At 45.4% G+C, this 26,469-nt stretch overlaps 1 protein-coding gene across 4 annotated transcripts; it reads right to left on the bottom strand.

Moving 5' to 3' along the window:
• Positions 1-953: 953 nt before the first annotated feature.
• On the bottom strand, positions 954-26,448 carry LOC147620617 (uncharacterized). Of its 4 annotated transcripts, none has more exons than XM_086824861.1 (8): positions 26,098-26,442; positions 24,685-24,730; positions 24,409-24,611; positions 24,267-24,309; positions 24,067-24,170; positions 1,922-2,132; positions 1,674-1,812; positions 954-1,568 (listed from the first exon to the last, which is right to left on the bottom strand). In XM_086824861.1, exons 1-8 carry the CDS (start codon positions 26,398-26,400, stop codon positions 1,379-1,381), a joined length of 1,239 nt encoding a protein of 412 aa, XP_086680987.1. In that variant the 5' UTR covers positions 26,401-26,442; the 3' UTR covers positions 954-1,378. The 4 variants fall into 4 exon arrangements, with proteins under 4 accessions (XP_086680987.1, XP_086680989.1, XP_086680986.1 ...); XM_086824863.1 differs by having other exon boundaries at positions 24,409-24,485; XM_086824860.1 differs by having other exon boundaries at positions 24,067-24,309; positions 26,098-26,448.
• Between the last annotated feature and the right edge of the window lie 21 nt (positions 26,449-26,469).

Here is a 26,469-nt window from a genome sequence, read left to right as displayed (position 1 = left end):
GAAATGCTTTCTTTGATCATCACTATGACGAAGAAATCTACATGCAACAACCAAAGAGAGAAAAAGATAAAAAGCCAAGTAAATTATGTTTCAAAGTTAAAGAGACATGTATCTATGGTTTAAAGAAGCACCTTAATCTTGGAATAATAAAACATGAAAACTCAAGGCTCAAGTGGGTTCGAAGGTTTACAAACCAATCACTCTTTATACATGTAAGAAAATCTTTTTGGTGTGGTTGATTTGATCATGCCTAGCAACTCTTATTACATACACAAAGTTATCAAGGAGTAGGTTTACAAACCAATCACTCTTTATACATGTAAGAAAATCTTTTTGGTGTGGTTGACTTGATCATGCCTAGCAACTCTTATTACATACACAAGTTATCAAGGAGTATTTATAAGAGGGATCTTTCACCTTTAATACTTTATTTAGCTCATCACTTTATTCCACTAGGCCTCCTTTACCTCCCTTGCTCGCTATCGTGCTTGTTGCCTGGAAAGATTGTCCTCATCTTTGGTTTTTAATAGATTAAACCTTTTATTTGATGGTACCACCCATGATAATCACCTAAGAATTTTGTTTAACACCGAATTTTGTTTTTATTTTGAAATATCCAACACCTCTATAATATCTATGCAGCCCATTGCTTTCTTTTTGTGATGGATCAACAGCCAATTATTACCTGCTGTGACTCTGGAATAAGTTTAATCCAAAGAAAAACTCCTCAATGTTTCCATTTGTGTTTAATGCGAGACAACTGAATTTCAGGGGAACTCATTTGGACACTCTGTATGTGAAAGAAAACCGCATACAAACTAGATGCAATGTAAGAACACCAAAAACATTTTGGAAAGTCACCCAATTTGGTTGTTATTTTCCCACAAGTCAAAGAATGCTTGCATGCCACAGTAAAATTAGGGCACTTAAATTACTAGAGTTCATTCCGGTTGTGGCAAGAAATATGATTCAATTTCATTTATGTATCCACCTTAACTAAATTGCTTGATGCTAACAATTCCTGTTTACTAGAGTGAAACTTTGGCCTGCATCTTGGTGTTGTATGAAATTGCACCAATATTGATTTCCTCTCACTTACAGTTTATTGCACCAAGATTGATTTCAGGAAATCAATTATAGTTTCATACAATTTGTGACTTAAGAAATATCATACAATTTGATTTTTGATTCTCATCTTCATCAGAGTTGTGTAGTGGGTTGAGTGTGGTTAAGGAGGTTGAGTGTCGTTAAGGGGGTCGAAGTCCCAACACGGAGGTCGTGAGCTCAACCTTGCTTGCTGTAATCAGGAGCGACACGTCTACACGTATCATCACGTTAGATAATGCTCATCAGTTTCAGACCTACCCATTGGACACTCTTACTCGGAAGATGCTCTGGATTCCTTTTCCTTTTGGTGCAAGGATGAAAGATGGAGCTTCTGAAAAGGTATGACAAAGTTATTCTCCCACATAAAGGCTATATCACCTTGTTGATCAACAAGCAGCAGCCCAGGAATCCATTCAGGATTCCGAAACCCGTTGTCTGCAATGCGGCCATACCCATAATATCTGCCAAAATGTCCATGGTGAAGAAAAGATTACGAGCCAAAAGGGCTAGTTTTTAAATTTAAAAAAACCAAAAAATTCTTGGCAAATCTGAATTGTGTGGCTTACAACTTCATGATTGTGAAAGGCCGATCCTCTGAAAACACTTGAAGATTCACTAATGTTTGCAACCTATCATGAACATGTGTGCTTTCGGTCGAGCGCTTGGCTTTGAATGTCACTTGCCCACAAGGAACATTTGGATCACCTACACACACAATGGTTACTAGTATTAGTACAACAGCGATCACTACAGGCACACCACACACTACACCCAGCGCGCACACACACACACGTCGAAAGGGATGAAAGCACACCCAGAACTTTAGTAGCAACTATCTCCTCAGTTGTGTAAGAGACATTGATGATCTCGACCCCATGTGGACCATAAAGCCCAGTCCACAGCCCCACTAGATCCGATTCAAGAATAGTTTCAACAATCAGCCTCTTATACGAAGATCGTGTGAGGCGTCTTCTCGAGGTGATGCCTCGCCCTTCACAGTTGCCATCGAGAACACACTCTGCATCCTGCTTTAGCCTCCTTTCAGATCGATCTCTCTCTCTCTCTCTCTCTCTCTCTCTCTCTCTCTCTCTCTCTCTCTCTTTCACACACACTTTTTTTTTTTTGTGGAATCATAAGTATATTAGATTTACAAGATGACTATCCAAAGTAGATAGTCCCAAAGTACATCAACTGAAGATGTCAATATAAGACAAATATACATCATGTTCTTTTTGGTCAACCTGCATGCAATCGAAGAAAGATTGATGCAGGGAGTACCGAAAAAAAGAAAATGCAGAAAAAACCGCATCACCGAAAACTCCATGGTTGCGAACTTTCCATAGTGTCCATAAAGCCCAGTAGCGCACCCATGAGAAGAAAAGAGTGAACTCTGGTCTGGGCAAATGAAGACCAAATAGCCAGAAAAACTTTCCAAATATCATATTTGGAAATCTAGCCCGCAGAAGCTGGATGAGAGGAAGAAAAAACTGACGAGAAGATGGACAGCTCCAAAAAATATGAATGACTGTCTCCCTGGAAGCAGAGCATCTATGGCAAGTGGATGAGGATATATGTCTGCGTGCCAGAAACTGTCCTGAGGGAATAACAGCCAAAAGAACGCACCACAAAAAGAGCTGTTGTCGAAGAGGAAGCTTCGACTGCCAAAGAGATCGCAATCATCTTTTCCACCACCAAGCTGACCGATGCATATGCCAGAAGAGATTTGCCCGTTCAGAAACCCAAGGCAATGGCAACAAATGTTTATACAGACCAGCAACTGTAATATCAGATAGCCTCAAGGGATGGCATGAAGAATCAAAAGAGGAGATAGTCCAATCTTGCAGGCAATCTCGAATTTCCAACAGTGGAATCGACAAAAAAGGCTGAAGCATCTGAATTATATCACGCCAAAGACGACGATAATGAGGTCCCAAGCCATAATGTGCAGCAGCCTGTGGAAAAGAAAGAGGGGAGCCATCAGGATGGATGACATCTCCCACAGAGGTAACACCCTTTGAGTGGAGAAAATATGAACGCCGGTGTTCTTGCATCGCCAGGGGAACTGAAAATGCTTTGGACCAGTGGATGCTCTCAGCGCGGAGAGAGTTGCCTTGTAAGGAGCCACGACCATTCCATTTTAAATTTGAAAGGACAAGCTTCCAATCAGCAAGTAAGCTAGAAATGAGAGGACAGCCCTTGATTTTGCTAGTAATGTAACCAAGAATAAAATCCCAATGAGTAGGTTGCCAATGGCCAAAAGCCAAAGTCGTCAGATGAAGTAACAAATGACGGATCATCGCTGTCCAAGGCTGAGTGCCTTCCAGAAATTGAAGCATCAGTTTACCTCTGTGGGCAAGAATATGCACCTGTAAATTAAGGATATTCAAGCCTCCATGCATTTTAGGGGTACACAAACGATTTGCCGAAAGCAAACGTACACTCTTTTTCCCCTGCTTTGACCTCCAGAATATCTCCAAGATGGTGGACATAAATAATTTCAGCTCCCCCTGAGAAAACTTGATGAGAGGAAGGTAGAACTGGATATAGGCAACCAAGATGGATTGGAGAATCCGTAAACGAACATGCAATGGCCATGTTGCAAGTTTCCAGTATTCCAACTTTTTCTTGAGCTTTGCCAAGACCCAATCTGTTTGTTGACGGCGAGTGACTGTCCATCCCAAAGGATATCCCAAATGCCGAATCAAATGAGTGGAGTGAACTATTTCCCCTGGCCATAGCAAATTATGCCACTGTTTTGAATGCAGAGGCAACAATTTAGATTTCTGAAAATTGATTTGTAGGCCAGCCGCAAGTGCAAACAAAGAAAGAGCCTGCATCAAAGTAGAGAGATCCTAATGTGTATTGCGAGAAAGAAAAAAAGAATCGTCAGCATATGCCTGAGCAACCAACTGACGTCTATTCTGAATGTCCAATCCATGAAGACTGCCAGTATCAACCAAATGATCTATATAAAGAAGCATGGGATGCGTCGCTATAGCATACAAAAGAGCACTTAAAGAGCATCCCTACCTAACTGAACGATGCAAAGTCCATGATTCTGAGAGATCTCCTGACAATATACAAGCCGCCTGGCTATCAGCATAAAGCCAGTAAATGATATTCTGCATTTTTTCTCCAAATCCCAGAGCACGCATGGTTTCTTGAATGAACCCCCATTTAATAGTATCAAAGGCCTTAGCAATATCCACTTGCAATAATAAGACATCCTGCTGCGTGTATTTGGCATATTCAATGCCAATATAAGCATTTGCAATGTTATCTGTAATGTGCCTGCGAGGAATAAATCCATACTGTGCAGAATGGAGTCCATCATTCAAGCAACCCTTAATGCGATCGACAACCATTTTACTGATAATCTTGTATATCACCGGCATAAGGGTAATTGGTCTCCAATCTGCCAAAGACTGACATAAGTGTTTTTTAGGCAGCAGCTTCACTAATCCTTTTTTCCAGGAAGCTGGCATTTGCCTTGTCTCCCAGGCAATGTTTACCATACGCAGCAAAGGTAATTTGAGGGTGTCCCAATATGCAAGAAAAAATTCAACTGTAAGGCCATCCCATCCTGGAGCTTTCCATCGGCCACAAGACCTGATTGCATCAGACAGTTCTTGTTCAGAGAATTTTGTTTCTAGTTGTTGCGCCTGAGTAGCAGAAATATTGGGGGATACATGCTGTAATAACCGATGACGTGCATCATACACTTCCATGGCGTGAGAATCGTCCTCACCAAATTGAGAGGAGAAATGGGCAACACAAGTCGCAGCCAATTGTGCTCGGGTGGAGGTCCACGTGTCATCTGAAATTAAAGTGCGACATATAGATGCAGCTTGTTTTCTGGAATGTAAACTCTTGAAAAATTCTTTGGAAGAGCAGCCTTTGTCCAAAAGCGCCTGTTGTTGTGCCCGTATCTCCCATTTGACAAGCTTTCGATGATCATTTACCTGAATACAGTGTCGAGCTTGACATAAAGAAGTGGCTTCAGCCAAAGTTAGGGAGCGAAGATGACTAAGCTCGATTAACGATTTGCATGTTTGCTTAGCATAAGCAACAGTCTGTCTCCAACCTTTCAGATACTGTTTACCATAATCACGGATGACTGATTGCATGCGAGCAATAAAAGCTGTCCATGCATAATCCAAGTCAATGAAAGATTGAGAAAAGAGTGGCTGACAGGCCTCAAGTATCAGTGCTTTGAATGCATCATGCTCCAAGTAACTATTATTGATGATAAGCAACCTTCGAAGTGGCAATCTGTCATCGGGCATGTCATGCAGATGAACTCTGAGCCATAAGGGTACATGATCTGAATATGTAAATGTATAATCCACCCACAATTTGGTTGTGAGAGTATCATAATGAAACGGATCAAGCTGATACCATCGATCCAAGCGAGCTTTGTAAGTGGATTGTGCATTATATTGGAAGGTATACCCAGGCATCAGAGGCTGAGATTCTTTCCAAAGATCAATCAGATTAAGCGTTGCTACAAAATCTGCCTACGAAGACCTCTCAGTAGCAAGCATATGTGTACGACCGGATGTATTATCACCAGGTTGAGGGGCATTATTGAAATCTCCACATATGAATGCTTTCTGTCTCCAAGGGTACAGTTTCATTTGTTGCCATATCTGTCCTCTAGCCTGAGAGGATTCAGGTGCATATATTGATGCAAATTCAAAGATTTCACCCTGAATAAAGCACTGCATAACCATCCATCTGCCTTGGAGGTCATTAAATGCCATGACTAGCTGCAAATGATGTTTCACAAGAAAAAGCACACCCGAAATGGCATGATGGCTTGCATAAAAAATATCATAACCAGCATAATGGCCTTGCTGTCCAACGTAGTGATGTTGATTGTGTTCCTGAGAAGAGCAACGATATCTGGCTGCAAACGCTTCAAATATGCCCAAACCATCTTCCACTTTTTAGGGTCACACAAACCCTGTACATTGAGAGTCAAAACTGTGATATATGACATCATATTTATAGTGTATGTACAGTATGAACAAAAAAAGTAGCTCAAGCTTGCATTTCCTCCATAGGGTCTGCACCCCGATCAAGAGGAGGAATATCTATGAGACGGGTGGCTAGCAAGCTAGCAGCCTCTTCTTCGAGAAACAGAGTACGACCTGCAGTTACAGTAGCCCGGGTGATGCCAATTCCAGAATTTTCTTCTGGGGTATGCCCACTAGAGAAGGCTCCATTCCAAGTTCTAGAAGGCAAAGGATGCTTGGGGATAATTGTCCTGCGTGGTGGCTGAAAAGTTTCTTGAAGTGTCTTTTCTTTTCCTTTTGGTGAAGAAGTAGAGGGATTAGCCACAGCTACATTCATATTAGAAGAGACTGGCACTTTGCCTTTTTCTTGAGGCATAACAGGAGTCTTTATACTTTTGTTTTTAACCCCTGAAGGACCAGGAGTGTCCTTATTTTGCATTGGGATGGGCAAGGCATCAGGTGGCATCTTATGGAGGACCAGAGGGCATTGAGATGCCATATGTCCAAACTTTTTGCACTCAAAGCATGCGCCTGCAAAAAGACCCCATTTGAGTCTGAAAAATGCACTCGCCATGGAAACGTTATTTATGGTAACAGCATAAGATTCCGGAGTGGGCTGATTTGTGTCCCATAAAATACAGAATCGATTTGAGTTGCCATTTGGTCTAGGAGGGCATACAACCTTTCCTAGAGATGCTGCAATTTTAGGTAACAAGGAGGCCAAACATTGGGGGAAGTCCACCACTTCTACCCAAACAGGACAGCGATGCTTAATCAAAGCCTGATAGTCTCTGGTGGGGGAACAAGGCAATACATGAACCATCTGTTGTCCATAGAAGAGAGGGGAGTGCTCTAAAAGCGTTTGCTTATGGTGCTCGTCCACCATAATGACCTCAAAGAAACCTCTCGCCACATAGTGGACTGCGAACAAAACAACCACCCAATGTCCGTGTTAACCAATTCCCGACATCAGCAGCAACAGGCATCCTGCCCGGAAAAAAGATAATCACAGCATGCTTCGCATATTCTCAAATGGAATCTATGATTTCATCCACATCCACTGCAAGCCCCACCATAGGAACAGGATCTTTCCAATTCTTGCGTGTATCCTGAAATCCTTCATGCATTACCTCATAGATCAGCCTAGCCTCGGGCGTCTCATGCACAGGGTCATCCTGCCCCACAGCCTGCTTTTGTTTTTTATGAGCATAATATTTTGTAGGAGAAGCCATGATGTTCTCTCTCTCTCTCTCTCTCTCTCTCTCTCTCTCTCTCTCTCTCTCTCACACACACACACACACACACTGAGAAGGTGATGTACAGAGAGGAGAAACAAAAGGCAGAAATCGACTGGTTACAATAAGCAGACACAAAGCACAGGAAGCGAAAAAACGGGTCGCAAGGAACAAGATGGAAGATGCAGAGAGCAGGTCGCAAGTCGTAGATGAGGAGGCAATCAGGTCGCACGTTGAAATCAGGGGACACACACGAGAAGGCAAGCAGTACGCAGGTGAGAAGCGAGCAGGTCGCAGGCCAGAAGCGAACAGGTTCTCTCTCACACAAGCGGTACGCAGAGCGAGCAGGTCACACACACACACTACACACCTCTCTTTCACACACACACACACACACACAACCTCCAAGGGACATGAATATCTACACCAGTGCTGACCTCACACCACTACAGGTGGAGCAAAGGAAAGCCAGGATGATACAGGCAATGGAGGCGCAGAAAGCCGGGAAATGAAATCTACTAACTACAGGTGGAGCAAAGGAAAGCCAGGATGATACAGGCGATGGAGGCGCAGAAAGCCGGGAAATGAAATCTACTAAGATGGCCATGTGATTATTACGAAACACCTCCCCAACTAGGGGCGCAGGGTCTATGAGACCACATCAGTATTGAGGATAGCCACCTTGAATTGTAATGGCACATTATAGTCAGACACTGGCATTGGAGAGACATTCATGGGGAGAGAGATCATCTTCTACACAAAGACACCGAGAAAGAATTGCCACAGGTATCTGAATACGAGTGGAAGTCAGTACACAAAGGAGAAACTAGAGCATGTGGAGGAGTGCCACAGTTAGGTGGAATTGCTGCTCTGTTCAGGCCACCTTTGCAAGATTCCTACACAGTGGTCAAGAGAAATGAGGAGGGCCATTACATGCGGATGAGGAGGGCCTGCCAAGGGATAATTAGTGCATATTGCAGCTTGCTATAGCCCACAAGACAGAGACATCCAGATATGCACAGCCCAGTGGGCAATTGGCATACCTGCCCCTTTATGATCTCACGGGAGTACTCTAGGCTAGGGGACATTCTCTTGCTAGGAGATTTTAATGCTTGGACGGAGAGTTATCAGGTGCACCTCCTCTACTTGGAGACTTTCTACAAGAGGTAGAACCTATAGTTATAGGAGGATTGAGTATCATAGGATCTGGGGCAGAGTATCACTTCTGGCAAAAGCCTCCTAGAGACGGAATTAACCCATGGGCTCATCATATGACCAGATAGGCCCTCCTGTCACGTGGACATGGCCAGTCTATGCTTTGGCAGTAAGTTTAAGTTAGATTCAGGTCACTGGCAGGCCCATGCTCTGTGTCCCCAGTCAGTCAGGACATACTACACCATGCAGACAAAGTCGGCAGCATTAAATAAGCTTGTCCTCTGCTGGCCAACAGCAATCGGGTAGGGGCAGGGGCAGCCTAAGATCCTATAAATAGAAAATCCAAGTTCATTCATAGAGCATCTGATCCCCAGCTGGGGGCACTTCAATAGGCAGGTCAGAAATCAGTCCATTTTGGAAGGCCAAAGGTCACAGTCAAAGACATCTTTTTGTATCATACCAATAGACTGAAGACAGTTCATCTCTCTCTCCTCTGTCTAATCGTTGCTTTTGCATTAGTGTTCTTAATCAGTAGGCTTAGGTCTGGATCAAGTTAGTCAAGGCTTCCGCATGTCACACCCACTCCAGAGACCCCCACATGGCGGACGGTCTAGCACAGCTAATTACCTAATCGGATCCTTGGCCTTGGCATCTCATATCCATGACTTCACTCTCCTACCCACCCAACTTGGTGCCAATGACACTTACCTCTTTTTCACTCTCTCTCGCACTTTCCCCACTCTGCCTCCCAGTTAACCACCTCCCACTACACACAGGTTCAATTTCATCACAACATAAATGACATATAACAGGTTAACATCTACCGCCAACTTTGTAAACTTGATCCCTATGTTCCACTCCCTACATTCACTTCTCAGCTAACCATCATCTTGCATGAATCAGCGGGTCTCAAGAACCTAACCCAACGGGTGTCCAATCTTTGGAGAAGCCCGTGGGGCTCCTTGGGAAGGCCTAGAAAAAAAACTGTCACCGGGAAACCGATCGTAAACAGCCAACGGGTCGAAATCTGGTGAGAACCCATGTCCCCATCAAGCCAAGTACGGGTCTGTTGCATACTCTGATGGAGCTTGACCACAGGACTCACTCCGTCAAAACCACCATGTCAAACTCATTCCAGATGTACCAGTTTTCCAAGAACCAGTTATTGGAAATCTGCTGGCATGTACCCAGTGAGAGCAACTTGCAAGAGATTCTAAATCTGGCCTCAACAACGAGCTTGCAGACCAACATGATGGCCTGTACGAAGATAACAAGAGCTGGAGGTCTGCATTTGAATATGGGCATTTCAGGGCGGCCTTGGGCGGGGTAGGTGAAGCGGCTGCTCCAGCAGGCAAGGAACCAGGGGCGACACTCCGATGCCGAATGAAGGCTGAAGCCAAAAAACGTGACAGTCACGGATGACAGGCAGACAGGGAGTAGCACTTCCAGCTTGCAGCATCAGCATGCCACGCATTTGCAGGGCAGCTGAGAACTTATCATCACTGACAACTTAGCCATCCCAGCCACAACCCCGTTGGGGTCTTTCCTAGTGACCTTGACACATCACGATCACCACCTGACTCTCTCAAGAGAGGAGGCCAACAAGAAGGACCTTAAAACCCCTATATAGCGTACCTCTAGGATTGGCTTTCACAGCCTCACTTGATACACCGACCCTTATCTCCTAGTAATAGCTGCAGACCCCTCTTGGTGATTGTGGATCGAGGGAGCCATTCCCAAGCATGATTACAGGTTGACTTGGAGTAATGGAACTTGTAACGAGCCCGGGACAAATTAACTCGGCTTACTATGTTCACATTAACAAATCTTATAGACAGTAGAAAACTTAACATACCATATGAAATGGAAAGAGACATGCACACTAGGGCTAGAAGGGACCATGAAAACAAATCAAACAAAAGTTCCAAACCTTAGCCCAAGGCTAGGGCAAAAAGCATCCAGCACCCAAGCCACTCTGCAAGGGGAGAGTCTAGCTTCACAACGAGCCCATGTGGATCTCAAGCAAGACCCACTCTCCCGTAGACTCCTACATGGATCTTTTACGTCAAGCCCAGTCTCACGTTCAGCAGCAAGGATGCACCCAAGGGAATCAAGTTTCCCTTGTCTTCTACACCAAGAGGAGTAGCTGCAGCAGTACAGGTTCAATCTGTACAGCTTCCACGCGCTCCAAGAACTCAAATGATGAGCAATTCAGCACCAAGAAGGTGGGCAGCCTGTTCCCAGCACAAAGATGCACATAGTAGCTCTCCAAGGATGATTTTAGCCCCAAGGAAAACTAGTCAACCCCGACTCCACGCCATCACCAAGGAGACGAAACTATTCAGCCTAGCCACTTAGCCTAGTCTGTAACTGCCTCCTAGTTTTTCGGGATTATATCACTAATCTTTTTACATGCATGGACATGGGTGTACAACACCGCATGCAACCATGGCATGTCTTGGCCATATGCTTCCCTAGTGATTGCGAGTTGCATCTTAAAGACCCTGGTCATGAAGGAGCATGTGAACATGGCCACATGAGTGAGTGCCAGTTGCATGTTGGAGACCGTGGCCACAAAGGTGCATGTGAAAGCGGCTATGGGCATTTGATGGATCTTGGAGAGCCAAATGCCATAGTTTGTAAGGATATCAAGTACATGTGAATACATGGGGTTTCTTCCAAAATATGTATTAAGATGCATACATTGTGTGCATGGTTTATTTTAATTTGTGTATATTGTTTTCTATGCCTAGACAAACGCTTGGATTGCACCTGTGGGCCAATGTGCTGCACAAACTCTCTTCTCTTCATCTATAGTGTGTGTACTTGTGCAAAAGAAATAGGTATTTGAAAGCCAATGAAGAATTATAACCAAAGATGTTCACATTCATTAATAATGAGTCTAGGCATTCACACTCATTAAAATGAGGCCGGGCACCTTTCATGGAGCTGGTTGCCTTCTTTCACTAAAGCATATGAGCCATCAAAAGAACTCGTGGAGATTAGAGGAGGGACTATCCACTCTCTACTTTCACGGCTGTCCACTCTTTGCTCATGCATGTGCATGCTTATCTACATGCTTGCATGCAACATACAAAGCTACCTACATGCATTGTTACATGCGGAAGCTTTGGGAGTCTTCTTTCAGCCCTAAATACCATCCTAGAACATACTGATGCAAAATGCATAGAGAAGAGAGAGAAGAGAGAGAGAGAGAGAGAGAGAGAGCTGAGTATTCAGTATATTCTATCTATAGTACAAAAAGGTACATACAAATCTTGCAACCATACACTGCCTTCATGAAAAGGCGTGTAACCTAATCTAAAACCTAGTCTAATGATCCAGCCCAATGCTAGACTGAATAGTCTAAACGATGAGCAACTAGTGCCTTTTATAGGCTTCAGGAAGTCCTAGTAGACTGGCCGACTGCTGGTCGGCCAAGTCCTGGACACAAATTCCCCAAATATATTGGGGCCGACAAGTCTCTCCGTCCAATGCTGGCCAACAATCCTCTGGTGTCCTCCACGAGTCCTTACCTGCCCACTCAAGCACCACATGCTCCAAAATCCGATTCTTATCTGGTTCTTTTATCTGTTGCCCTTCAGGACTAGCTCTGAGATCAGCCATGCACATGTCTTGCACATGACATCCCCCCTCTACTAAACTTGATGACGGGACTCCAACTTCTGTTCTTGGATGACTGTCATCATCCCATCGGAGTCACCTTGTCATCCTTCCTCTCTAGCAACCTTTTCACTGAAAACCCGGCCCGGTCCCCAAATCCACTCTTAACTCTGATTAAGATCTATGCATTTGTTCCATCCTGTCCTCTCTCCATTCTTTCCCTATCCCTGAACACTGTCTCTGGTTGTCTTTCCTAAGTATTGAGTCTGGCACTCTCACTCCACCCCTTGGAGGATCAACCTCCTCTGGAACCGTTGCCTGAAAGCCTTTCGTGGTGTGTCCCAAGTGACACCCGACTCATAGGACTGCCATTCCTTTGGGTTTTGTGGAACACCACCAACCAACCTCTTGGGAATTCTTCCATGTCTTGTGTTCCTTGCCTTGGGCCTCATACCTGTGCACCTTCATCTGAGACTGAATCAGTGTTTAGTCTTGCTAAGCCTGATGCTTTGATACCAGCGTTATATGCGGAAGCTCTAGGAGTCTTCTTTCAACCCTAAACACCATCTTGGAACATGCTGATGCAAAACGCATACAGAAGATAAAGAAGAGAGAGAGAGAGTTGAGTGTTCAGTATATTCTATAGTACAAAAAGGTACATACAAATCTTGCAGCCATAGGCTGCCTTCATGAAAAGGTGTGTAACCTAATGTAAAACCTAGTCTAATGACCAAGCCCAATACATGCTGAATAGTCTAAACGATGAGCAACTAGTGCCTTTTATAGGCTTTGGGAAGTCCTAGTGGACTCGTCGACTGCTGGTCAGCCAAGTCTTGGACACAAATTCCTCAAAGATACTGTAGCCGACAAGTGTCTCCTTCCAGCGCTCAGCTGACAGTCCTCTAGTGTCCTCCACAAGTCCTTCCCCTGCCCACTCAAGCACCACATGCTCCAAAATCTAGTTCTTATCTGGTTCTTTTTATCTATTTCCCTTTAGGACTAGCTCAGAGATCAGCCCTGCACATGTCTCGCACATGACGTGCATGCATGCTACATGCAAAGTTATCTACATGCATGCATGCTACATGCAAAGCTACCTACATGCATGCAACATGCAAAGCTACCTTCATGCATGCATGTCACATGCAAGCCTACCTACCTGCATGCATGCTACATGCAAGCCCATGCAACCATGCAAGCAATGCAATCTCATGCAACCTCACCTTTTTGCATGTTCTCATCCACTAGCATGTAAAGCTATCTACCCCACCCAAGTCTATAAAAGGGCACCTACCAGCCAAGAGAAACTCATTCATTCCATCTTTCCTCACGCCTACTGGATGCCTAGAGCTGGGCACCCCACTTCAACCCTCTCTTGGCACTTCTCTCAGCTAGGCGAGGTGTTTTCAGCCCCCTCCTGGCATAGCTACTGCAACTTGTTTTCAACCCCCTCCTGGCATAGCTGCTGCTGTACGATTTGTTTTCAGCCCTTCTCCACAGCCCAAAGCTGCATTAGAGCTGTACGAACAGCAGTTCCAGCCATTTCTCTACACATTTGCTATGCCTCGGAGCTCTCTATTGTTGCCAAACTGCTGCTGAACCTGATTTGTGCCTCTTTTTGGCATTAAACCACAAGAGAAGGGTACTATCGAAGCCCGGAGATGAAGAAAAACAAGTCTTGTACCTGCTGCTGGTGTTTTCTGTGAAGAATCAAGCAGGGAAACTCTTGGGAAGTGCTGGGCACTTGCCTAAGGTGGTAATCAACTATTGGATAGTTGGATCTTGGGATTGCTGGGCAATCTTTGAGCGGTGCTGGGCACCTTGTTGCTTGTGGTAGCTAGGCTACTTGCAAGCTAGCTGATTGATTGATTTGTTTTCATTAAAAGTTTTTGGAAGAAACGGTGGTGCATGGCTGGACCACTACCCGTTCAGCCCATCCTCTCGTCCCTAATGTTGTGTCATCATTGCAGTTTTGTGAAGAGTTTTCATGTGGATGCCATGCTATGTTATATCAGAGATGTGTTTCTTGATTCATGGCTATGTATATGGTACCTTAACCATGCTGATGAAGAATTCAGTCTTTAATTAGTGTAAGCACACTTCCGTCTTGTGACAGTGGTATCAAAGCAAGGCTTCTTTCTCTTTCTCACGATTCTGGAGAGCCCACGGACAGCATTTTGGCATTATTTTGGGTTGTGTTACCTTGCTCTGCTGTGAGAAGGGCAAACCCAAAGCAATTTGAAGCAGTTGGATATTGATGGAACAGTCAAAATGGGCACTCCCCCATCCCAAAGTGGAGCTGAAATTCAGCTACTAAAGGAGGAAGTGGCTGAATTGAAGTCTATCTTGGCCATTGCAAAATTCAGCATGCTCTAGAATCTTTCAAAAAGAGGCTCAACGAGCGAACTCCTCATGCATCTAAGGAAGGTTCTTCTCGGTCTCATGCCCATACCCGTACCCGAAATCATTCTTCCTCATCAAGTCGCAATTCTTCCACTCACAACCATTCTCATTCTCATGCTCACACCCGTACTCAAAATCATTCCCTCACCCACTCACAATTCTTCTACTCATAGAAGCCATTCACATCACCATTCTAAAAGCCATGTTAAAGCCAAAGCCCGTTCTCCTTCTCCCCTTGGAACAGTGTTGCCAGGCGTTTCTGAAACGGCAGGTATGAAACGGGTTTCATACGTTTTGAAACGTTTCATAAAAGGTAAGAAACGGGTACAAAAAGGTTTCATACAAAATAGAAAAAGCATGTATATTTTTAACTTGAAATATACAAAATAAAAAACTGTTGACATAACTTATAAGAGACCACATTGAATTCATTTCAATAAAAACAAAGAACATGTAAGATATGATGATATCACAAATCACGTGGGTGATCACTGAAGACTAAACAGAAATCAAAAGGATCACCACGTGGGTGATGAGTCATGACTCAAAATCCAAGATCAAAATAAATAACATGTCCAAAGTTCAAACTAAATAACATGTCCAAATAAAATGATAATGGCAGCTGCTAGCTACTATCTGCATCCCCATCTGCATCCTCATGCTCATCCTCATCTGCATCTTCTGCCTCTGCAGCCTCACTCTCAAGGTCACTGCCGGTAGCCGAGTCCTCAAATGCATCATCCTCTAGAGGTGCAAGTGCACCACTAGTACTAGCCTCTCGAGAAGATCGTGTAGTGCGAGCCGGAGCCATGATCTCCTCATAGAGCATAGAATAGATGTCTCTCTCCTCTTGAGGAATGTCGGGAATCTCCTTGCACTTCATGATATCAATCTTATCTGGATTCACTTGGCGAGGCTCAATGGGATGACCCTTTTGTTCTAGCAATTGGAGATTGCAATGACAAAAGACAAGCCTCTCCAATTGTGCTAAGGAGAGTCTATTGCATCTTTTGCATCCCTGCCTGTACATGTCCTTTCTTGAACACTGGAAGACTAGTTCTTTTGGCTCGAGGTGCCGAGCTAGAACCACCTGCAACCTCACCACTGGTATCTTCCTCTCTGATACTACAAGTCCTCTTGGAGACACTTTGACGTGCTTCAAGCTCTCCCAGATTGGGGATATCCTCAAGGGGAATACCTAGCTGCATGGCCTTGAGGCTATCATAGATTTCTTGTGGCACATGCTTACATGGCCCAATGCCAAAACCCTTTGTTTGTGACAAATGTGCCTTCAGCCTGGTGACACTACCATGGTGCTTATCAGCACAAAAGTTGCATTTCCACTTTTCGGAGCCCGAGCCACTTTTAGACTCGAAGGTGACATTGTTCCAGAGAGAATCACCTGTTCGAGGCATCCTACAAGGCGGGGATAAATGCAGATTGTTGGCCCTGCAAGTGCGACACAGAACATAAACTAATCTCATTATATGATTCATGATTTTAACTGTCATCTTGGCCAACAATAGAGCAAGGGGAAGAGAAGGTAGATAACCTTAGAAGTTAGGCCTCAATAGAGCAAGGGTGGACCGTGGAAGATATGCCATAAATATTCATGGAAGAGAAAAAAGTGTGCTGCTTTGTGAGTTGTGCAGAGAAAACCAACATAAAGCAAAACATGACATTACCCCTTTGGAAGACCTCCACAAGTCCCAAGGACACCAAGGAGCAGGCGGGCTGACACAGCGATGGCAGGTTGGCACACAAATCGGCGAAAAGTCACAGTCGGCCACCACTGGGAAACGTGAACGAAAGTGCGCCATACGAAACGATTTGTTTTTTAGGTTTTTAAAATATGCATGATGAAAAAAACGTGTTTCGTACAAGACAAAACGTTTCGTACGTTTCGAACCTGTACGAAACGCGTTTCTATGCAACCGTGCCTTGGAAAAACCTCAAAGAAATTGAAGACTTTCAAGGTTGGGGATAAGGATATCAAGTTTGAATCATATAATGGTAAACGGGATATCAATAAAGCTTTATCTTTTATTAGAAAGTTTGAAATTGCATTTGTGAATGAGAGTTTTACAGAAAAATCTGAGCTTCGTCATGTGGGTGTGTATTTAAAAGATACAACTAGCAATTGGTGTCTGGCTAAGGTACTTGAGAGGAGAGATGCTAAGACTTGGGAATATTTCAAATCCCAGTTTTATGAGTGTCACGTGCATCCCGCACTTGGATGTCACGTGCATTCCGAACTTGGATGCCACGTAGACATATCTGAACAAGAAAGTGCAGGACTTGGAGTGCAAACTGGTCCCATGTGAACCCAGGCCAGGACGAGTTAGCGAGGGTTCCACTCTACGCATCCAAGGTCAGGTGTGCATTGTCCTACACATGAAACAGTGCCAATCCGTACTCTGAGTCTCCCTCTGGAATGATGTCAAATGATCTGTGGATCTGGTTTGCGACCAGGTGCCACATGTCTATAGATGCATTTAGGTTGCATATAGAAGAGGGGGCAGCCCTTTTCGCTCCCCCACAAAAGGAGGGAAAACTCCTTGTACTTTGCATGGGGTAGGTCTTTTAGGCCACCCTAAAGAGGGCCAAGTTTGGGCCAGCCTGCTGTCGGCCAGCCCCAGGGTGGCGGCCCGGACACAACAAGGCGGCTAGCCTTAGGGCTTGGCCAGCCTGTCGGCCAGCATTGCAAGCCTGGGCAGCCCAGTCAGCCAACCTCAAAGGCTAGGCCAGACTGTGGGCTAGCCCATGGGCAGCCAGCCAGCCTGGCTGGGCAGCCTGCGCAGGTTGAGACAGCCCCACACAGGTGGCTGGACAGCAGCGCAAATCGGCCAGCCATCACACTGTGAAAACGACCAAGCTAAAGGGCAATAAATGCTATTTTACCAAGTCATGGAGGAAATATCTGTTAGGACTAGAAGGGGGTATAAATACCCAAGCCAAGAATTCAGTACATCTCACTGTTCACGAAGGGTTGCTGTGTTCCAAGGGCTAGGACAGCCAAGGGGAGTCCTCCACCCAAGGTGAACATTGCAGGTCAAGATTCAGTCTTTATTTTCTCATTTGCATCATTCTAATAAAGCAAATACACCATTCGTGATGGGGGCCCTACAGAGGGTATTTGGGACCCAATATTGTGTCCTCTTCTTCCTCTCTCTCTCTCTCTCTCTCTCTCTCTCTCTCTCTCTCTCTCTCTCTCTACACACACACACACACACATATATATATTCTGCACATCTTCTACAGTTTTGTGCATTATATTTGTCGTGAATGATTGCTGAATTCTGAGCATTGAAGTTACCGATTCGACCACAAAGCTTCCGCATGTTACACTGGTATCACAGCATTCTTCAAGTGTGAAGATTCAGCCAGAAAAAACAGAAAAAAAAAATTGATCGCTTGTAGTTGTGTGGTTGGTTTCTAGACTCCGGTGGACCACCCCTTTCGGTGTGACTAGAAGGACGGTTTGTTTTCAACCTCCAGAAGTCTCCCACACGTATGGTGCACTTTGTTCCCGAGGTTGTCGTGGCTCGCCATAGCAGGAAAATGCACTTCCTTTCTGGAGCGCAATCTAACCATCCACTAAGCACTCCTTTGAGGGCGGCAAACATAAGTGTACAAGAGATGTTCCAGTAGATGATGCGAGCAATCACAAAACACGGTACCAAATTGGAAGAGCAGAAGGTGCAGATCTTGGCCCTGGAAGAGCGCACCCATTCTGCAATCCCTCTTTTTCCATCTCCCCTCTCTCTCCTTCCGTTTCCTAGATCCCAGATCCTCTACAAAATGGCCCTTTTGAAGGGTTACGACCGCAGCCGAGTTCGACGCTCGAGTTGCAAATGCGAGCACTAGAGATTCGTCGACACATGGAAGACAGTGCGGCAGCATCCCATGCTGCACCACAAGAAGACGCCAAGCGACGCATGGAACATGAAAGATACCTTGTGGCTTTGGACGCAAGAATGACACCAGTGGCTTCCTCCGGTCATTTTCCCGAGAAAATGAACTTTAGTAAGTATAATAGTAAACTCGATCCCACAACTCTCTATTCCCGGTTGCATCAGTTTGAAGCTTATTTTGCCACAATTAGAAAAAGTGATACTAACATAGTAATCTTGGATAGTTGGTACTTGGAAGGTGAGGTCATTTCTTGGTAGACCCAATGGGCTCATGCCCACACCAAATTAGGTATGGCGGCTTATGTTTGGGACGAGTTTGTCCTCAACATTAAGCGGCGGTTTCTACCACCTCATTACCTTGAGCGACTCGAATATGAGTTTAGGGGAGCGCATCAAAACGCACAACCGGTCCTTCAGTTTGCCAATAAAATTTCAAACTTATGTTTGCAGTTGGGCTTATCTGACAAGGACAAGAAAGGGCAGTTCCTTTATGGCCTTGACACACAAATCTAGTGGGAGGTGCATATGTTTAGGCCATCCACCTTCGAGGATGCACTCTCACTTACGCATAGTGCTGAAATGAAGCACAATGGCAGAAAGCCCAAGACTTCCCAGCCTGCCACTCCCAAGGCAACTGCCTCGAGGGAAAAAGGCCAAAACCCGAAGGGGTTTTCCCTGGGGCAAAGCACGGAAGCCTCTAGCTCCAAAAACTCGACCAATGCACCCAAGCTTACTCCAAACCTGAAAGCTCGGGCAAGCAAGACCGGTGGCAAATTGAGTGCTAAGGAGACAGCTCAGTACAAGGAGGGTAGGTGTTTCTTTTGTCATACAAAAGGTCACACTTCTAGGGAGTGCCCTAAGAAGACTACCAATCCATAGACAACCACCCCAACCTCCACGGCTTCCGTGGTGAGCCTAGCTCCCACACAGACCCCAGTAGTTTTCCCTAGTTCTTCGGATCCCAGTGATTCGGTTGATGTAATCGTTAGTCGAGAGCTCAAAGATAAGCAACAGGACACCCATGACCAGGAGTACAAGCGCAACGAATTGCTCAAGACCTTTGGCTACACAGGTGACATGAGTGTCGTTGTCTTGTTTGACAACGACAACATGGAAGATGTGGTCACGGAACAAGCCGCTCGGCGAGCCCGTTTTGTCTTGACTTTGGTGGACAAGAAAGTACAGGGTTTTAGCACATGCATGACGACGAGCATCAAGTTTGAAGCTCAGAGTGCTAAGTTAGTCATTCAAGGCATAGAGTTTATGCGCGATTTTATGGTTGCCCCTCTTGAAGGAGCAGAAATAATTCTGGGAATTCAATGGTTTCACAAGTTCCAACCAGATATCGATTGGAACATGCACACTTTCAAGATTAGCCGAAATGTGTCCAAAGCCCCAGTGACTATTAAGTGTGAGCCAAGAATCCCGAACTTTCCGCTCATTTTGGAGTTCGTGAAAGACAGGTTGGCTAAAGCGCAAGAGCCCTACACTCGACAAGCCAACAAAGACTGAAGGGATGTGAAGTTCTCGGAAGGAGATTGGGTTTATCTTCGGATCACGAAGCAAAGACTGAAACAGGTGGGCAAGCAATGCCCAAAGTTGGAGCTTTTCGGACCTTTTCCCATCCAGAGAAAGATTAACAAGGTTTCAATGAAGTTGAAGCTACCTCCGAGTTTAACTATGCATGATGTGTTCCATGTCAGTTGGCTAAAACCATATGCAGGTCCAATCCCTTCAAAAGTGTGAGACAAAGCAGAACCACATATAGTTAATGAGGCTAAAGTAATGGTTCTAGAACAGATCCTTAAGCCGCACACAAAGACAGTTCCTCACGAAGTTTCACGACCGAGGGACCCACGAAGCAGTATGGCTTGACAAAGAGTTCTTTGAAGACTATCCAGCTTTTTTGACGGACTTTTTGGAGGCTATGTAGCTTCCATCAAGTTAAGCAGAAGGGGATGTCACATGCATCTTGCACTTGGATGCCACGTAAACATATCTGAACAATAAGGTGAGGGACTTGGAGTGGAAACTGGTCCCATGTGAGCCCAGTCCGGGACGAGTCAGCCAAGATTCCACTCTACGCATCCAAGGTATTGTCCTGCACAAGAAGCAGTGCCAGTCTGTACCATGAGTCTCCCTCTGGAAAGATGTCAAATGATCTATGTATCTGATTTGTGACCGGGTACCGGACGTCTGTAGATGCATTTAGGTTGAATATAGAAGAGGAGGCAGCCCTTTTGGCTCCCCCAGAAAAGGAGGGAAAACTCCTTGTACTCTGCATGGGGTAGGTCTTTTAGGCCACCCTAAAGAGGGCAAAGAGGCCCAAGTTTGGGCCAGCATGCTGTCCGCCAGCCCCAGGTTGGCCTAGACAGCAAGGCAGCCAGCCTGTCGGCAAGCATTGCAGTCCTGGGCAGCCCAGTCGAACAACCTCAACGCTAGACCAAACTGTGGGCTAACCCATGGGCAGCCAACCAGCCTGCGCAAGCTAAGACAGCCCCACGCAAGTGGCTGGACAGCAGCACAAACAGGCCAGCCATCACAGTGTAAAAACGACCAACCTAAATGCTATTTTACCAAGTCATGGAGGAAAAATCTGCTGGCCGACCAAGACCAGAAGGGGGTATAAATACCCAAGCCAAGAATTCAGTAGAATTCTGGGCTGTTTTGCTTAAGGTAAGTCCTTTTATGAAGATCTCTAATGAAGAAAAGATGTGGAAGTTTTAGTCCAGTTTACAACCCATTGTTAGGATGAGCCTTAAACTCTATCCTAATAGTACTTTGCGGCATATGATGGAGTCAGCTATGATAGCTGAAAATTTTCATACTAAGGGCACCCCTAGAAAGCAAGAGTGGACAGCCAGCTAAAGGAGGAGAGAAAGAACCAAAGAAGCAAGTGTTTGACAAGAGCAGTCCAAGGCTGGACAGCCAACTAAAGGAGGAGAGAAAGAACCAAAGAAGCTGTGGGGTAAGAATAATGAGTCAAAAACAACTTAAAGAAGCCAATGAGGTAATAGCTCAAGTGGTGAAGGTGTTTGCCTAGGACAAAGAGGTCCTAGGTTCAAAACCCCCTTGGTGCTTCCTCAGCGGCATTGCCTACGGGTGGATAAATAAGCGCCTACGCGCGGCTGTCTACGGACTGTGAAATTTGGTAACTATGGGAGGATCTTGGGCCAAAGGCTAGTTGAAAAAAAAAATCCAACTTAAAGAATATTGGGAGCAAGGTAAATGCTTCCATTGTGGCAGCAAAGATTGTGTGAAAATGGTATTTACCCAGCCCAAAAAGGGGTTTTTATTTTGGTATTTTTTGTTTTGCTGCTGGCCAACAGTTTTCTCTGGGCCGACCAACAGCTCAACCACGTATATAAGCAATCGTTTCATAATTCAACATACACACAACACATAAACAACATAAATCAATCGCTGCTGCCGGTGCTACCTCTGCAGCAGCCTGGATGATCATCGTTCCTCTGCAGCTGTGCTGCCGTCGGCTCCAGCATTCTGCAAGCAGTAGCGTTTCTGCCCACACATCAGTCTGTTGTTGTCGGCTCTGCACACAGCATCAGCAGCCCGGAAACCTCCTACGTTTCATCATCTTCAACTTTTGCGTTTTCTGCTCCTGTGCAGTCCTCTGGCCGCTGCCCAGCCCTGCACCCCTCAGGTACAATAGCACCCTCGTCATCAGAGTCTGCATCCATCAGGTACAATAGCACCCTTGTCACCAGAGCCTACACCACTACGTTTCTGCTGCCCACTACAGACATCTACTACCTCGGAGTGCCACCGCATCCACTGACGTGAGCCTTCGACACCGACCACCTCACGGAGTGCCACCGTTGTCCCCAGCACGAGCCTTCGTCACCAACCGAGCCCCTTCCTTTAACATCGACATCTTCACGGAGTGCCACCACTGTCCTCGACGCGAGCCTTCATCATCGACCATCCTTCAACTCCGACCTCATTGTTGCTTCCTTGCCGGTCTACTACTTAGAGTCATCAAAGGGCCTCTTGTACAGGATTACTTCACCATTATACATACATTCATTCATCCATTTCATGCTGTGTTGATTTGCTCTAATCTCTTGCACATCTGGTCTTTTCGTCTTTTTGCCCTCACATGGTATTAGAGCTATCGTGAGCAAAGGGATTGAAGACCTCGAGAGAACACAACATGGATCGTCTACCCGCGGTTCCGGAGGACCAACCTTTCTCACCAAAAATTGATTCTCCTTACTCAGATCTGGACCACACAGAGGATGGGACTTCTTACTCATTGGAGAGCCCCGTTCGAGGTCTTACATTGGGAGACGGTCAGCCTGTCTACACCTACTCACCCTCTACACCTTGGACATCACGCCCTTCCTCTCGAAACTTATCAAACTTTGCTTCCAGAGGGGGATACATGCCTTCTGCTGCCAATGTGCCAGTGCGGAACCCTGGTATCCTTTGTCTTCATCTCATCTTCTCTCATGGTCCCCTTTTGACATGAGGGGGGGTGTATGAAAATGGTATTTTACCCAGCCCAAAAAGGGGTTTTTATTTTGGTTTTTTTTGTCCTACTGCTAGCCGACAGCCTTCTCTGGGCCGACCAGCAGCCCAACCACGTATATAAGCAATCGTTTCATAATTCAACATTCACACAACACAAACAACATTCTCTGGCAGTCACCCAGCCCTACACCCCTCAGGTACAACAACACCCTCGTCATCAGAGTCTGCATCCATCAAGTACAGCAGCACCCTTGTCACCAGAGCCTGCACCACTACGTTTCTACTGCCCACTACAGACATCTACTACCTCGGAGTGCCACCACATCCACCAACTCGAGCCTCACCTCACAGAGTGCCACCACTCTCTCCAACGTGAGCCTTCATCACCGTCCGAGCCCCTTCCTTTAACATCGACATCTTCACAGAGTACCACCACTGTCCTCCACGGAAGCCTTCGTCACCGACCATGCTTTAGTTCCGACCTCATCGTTGCTTCCTCGCCGGTCTACTACTCAGAGTCACCTCACATCAGAGGACCTCTTGTACAGGATTACTTCACCATTGTACATACACTCATTCATCCATTTCATGTTGTGTTGATTTGCTTTGATCTCTCGCACATCTGGTCTTTTCATCTTTTTGCCCTCACAAAGACCACATGAAGCAAGAATGTCCTCAACTAGTGAAAGAAGAGGCTACTCAAGGAGCCACACCTTCTTTGAATGTGTATGTATGTATTTTGTATGTATGTATGTATTATGGATGTATGTATGTATGTATGTATGTATGTACACATAACCCTGGGGCCTAGCAGGTTTGACAGGCACCATGCCTCTATGGCCAATGGAAATACCTCTATGGCAGCTCCAGGGCCATGCATGAACAGAGGACAGCTTTCTTGCACATCTGGAGGGCAGCTTTCTTGCATGCTTGGATCTCTGAACCCTTCTTGTCAAGGGCTCAGATGGATCCCCTTTCTGTCTTCCTCATGTGTAAAAACTTGAAGGGGGTCATCTCTGTGATGAAAGCTGAAAACTAATTGAGCAGACAGCAGCGAGAACATTTAAGACATATTTTCACCTGCAAGGCTCATTGTAAAAAGGTCCAAGTACTGCATACCTCCTCACCCAACTGGTATTCGCAATCAAGTGCAAAACTGGCATTGAGAAAGCTTTCTACGAGTGTTATCATTGTTCTTCTTTGTGCTTCTGATGGTATTAGGCCTGCATCATCACGCTCTTGACTTCTAGTGACACAATTTTCTACATGGTTGAAAGCATCTTGTATACTTCTCACTTGGTATTGCAATAATGCCATACTTCTATCATTCTTTGTTGCATGAGAAGAAGCCTCTGACTTTTCCTGTCAAAACAGACAAAGGCTCTCAGAGAGAAGTAATGCAGATCGAGATGGAAATGAATTTCTTGACAAAAACATGACCCATGATAATTTCCATCTTACCACGTCATGTAACATTGGAGCTTCAAAGTATTCTGCTAGCTCCAAATAGAGCTCAAACTCGTCTTGAGATGACCAAACTAGAGCCCCCGGAAGACATAATTCAATTGAACCAGTCGGTTTTGAAACTGATGTAAAGATCTTGGCCTTTGTAGACCCATCCCGCAAACCAATCACATCAAACAAGTGCTGCATCTTCAGCTCCTCTGAAAAAGTTCGTCAGCAATCTTTCCACTAACATATATCATAATATATTGGTAAGAAACACAAGAAAACTACCTGTTTGCAGCACCGAGATTCGATACGCAACCACTGACAAATGCCCCTGCCAGTGTCACACAGAATGGATACAAGAATAAATGGACTGGCATTCAAATTTCAAAGAGCTGTATTCTTAATGCAATCACCATCTTAGCCATACAGAATGTGCTTCGAATTGTCTCTCAATGGTCGCATTTTGATTGTGCACATCTCTTCAATCCGCCCATCCCAAGACACAAAAGAAAAGAAAACGAGAGATTGATATGTTTATATACTGAAATTACATACAGAAGGCAACACAGAGGCGCCCATAACTCCCATTGGCATCATCAAGCTCCAAGTGCGCAGGAAGGCTGCTGAACGCTGCTGCAAAGTCTCTGAGTCACCTTGTAGATGCTCCCACCAGCTCCAAGGGGTGTGGAGAAAGTCTGTCAAGATGAAACGAATGGTCTCCGCCAGCGGAGTAATCGTTCCCTCTCTATAGACTTGCTGCAGCATATGCCAAGGTGCTAAGCTGGTACAAGCTCCCGCTACTGTCTTTGGGGATCTATGGAGTCCAAGAGGACATAGAAACCTTTGTGGCAGTGACAGCCATGACCCAGAGGTGCAAGTCTTAGCACCTGGCCCACATTATCCTTCTCGGAAAGAACTCCCGGTCCTAGCTACATGGCCCAATCTATGGAACCCCACAAAGGCAAAAAGGCATGATTGAAGCTTCACAAAAAAAAATCAGCAATTAAGCAGAGGTTTGTGCTATTGATTAGCATAAATCCTTCTTCACGAAACTCTGGATGCAACCACCATAATCAACTACACTAAGAGTGTGCATGGGCCTCAGGGATGAAGTAGAGGTAACCATTCGCAAGGAAGCACTGCATACAAATCTTGCTGCAAGTCCCAAGTCTACAAGGGTCAAAAAGTGGACACACATTACCGATTGAAGGCTAGGATCATCGTGCTTCAATGTTTAACTTGTTGACAATGGCCGTACCTTGGCTTTCAGTGCTCTTAGCGACCAACTGGAAAGAACTCTGAGTCTAAAAAACTCAGAACACCAATAATCTCTCAAGCAAACTGGTACGCTTACTAACCCGGAAATGATGCCTTAATTGCATATGGTTCGGCCCAAGCCAGGCCCTTGGAACAATGTACTAACTTGGATAATCATTTTCCTAATGTCCGTACGCTAATGCATCCTTGGCTCTTGCAACATCTTCCTTACTTATACAAACTATAGAATAAAAAAACACCATTTCTCTGACAGAGCTAATGTTAATACCAAGTCCTGAGCAACTATGCCCATGTACCTGAAGAAAATTTATCTCACAGTGGATTTGATGAGCATTGGTGATCAAAACTAGCGTGTGGGACGAAATGATATATGAAATTGCATAAAGCATGACACTTCAGAGCGGAGAGATAGATGTGTACCCAAGTCACGTAAAGGAGGCCACCTCTGGGTGCCAGCTCTGGAGCAGTCCAATGTCCAACGAGCTTACCGAGGGAGCAGAGGAGCCGAAACAGGGCCAGTCCAGAATCCACGCCGGCGCGCCAACGCTTCAGATCCAGCTGATTTTCCCATGGACGGCAGAAGAGCATCCACAGGCAATCGGAGAGGGCGGATCGCCGGAGCGAAGCGCACGTAGACCCCACGTTGAGGAGGTCCCGGTGATGAAGCCGGGAGAGCACGCACATGACGGCATCGTCCGGCAGGCTAAGAATGTCCAAAGCCATCAACAGACATGCGGAAGCTAACGTAAACCTCCCTACAATAACACGGACGAGTGTGGAGGTTTCTTTTCT

Source organism: Cibotium barometz, chromosome 31, assembly GCF_041138505.1.
Source record: "Cibotium barometz isolate CiBa-2024 chromosome 31, ASM4113850v1, whole genome shotgun sequence".
NCBI lineage: Eukaryota > Viridiplantae > Streptophyta > Polypodiopsida > Cyatheales > Cibotiaceae > Cibotium > Cibotium barometz.
The sequence above is the reverse complement of the archived record's forward strand: the minus strand, read 5'-3'. Positions and strand labels throughout refer to the sequence as shown.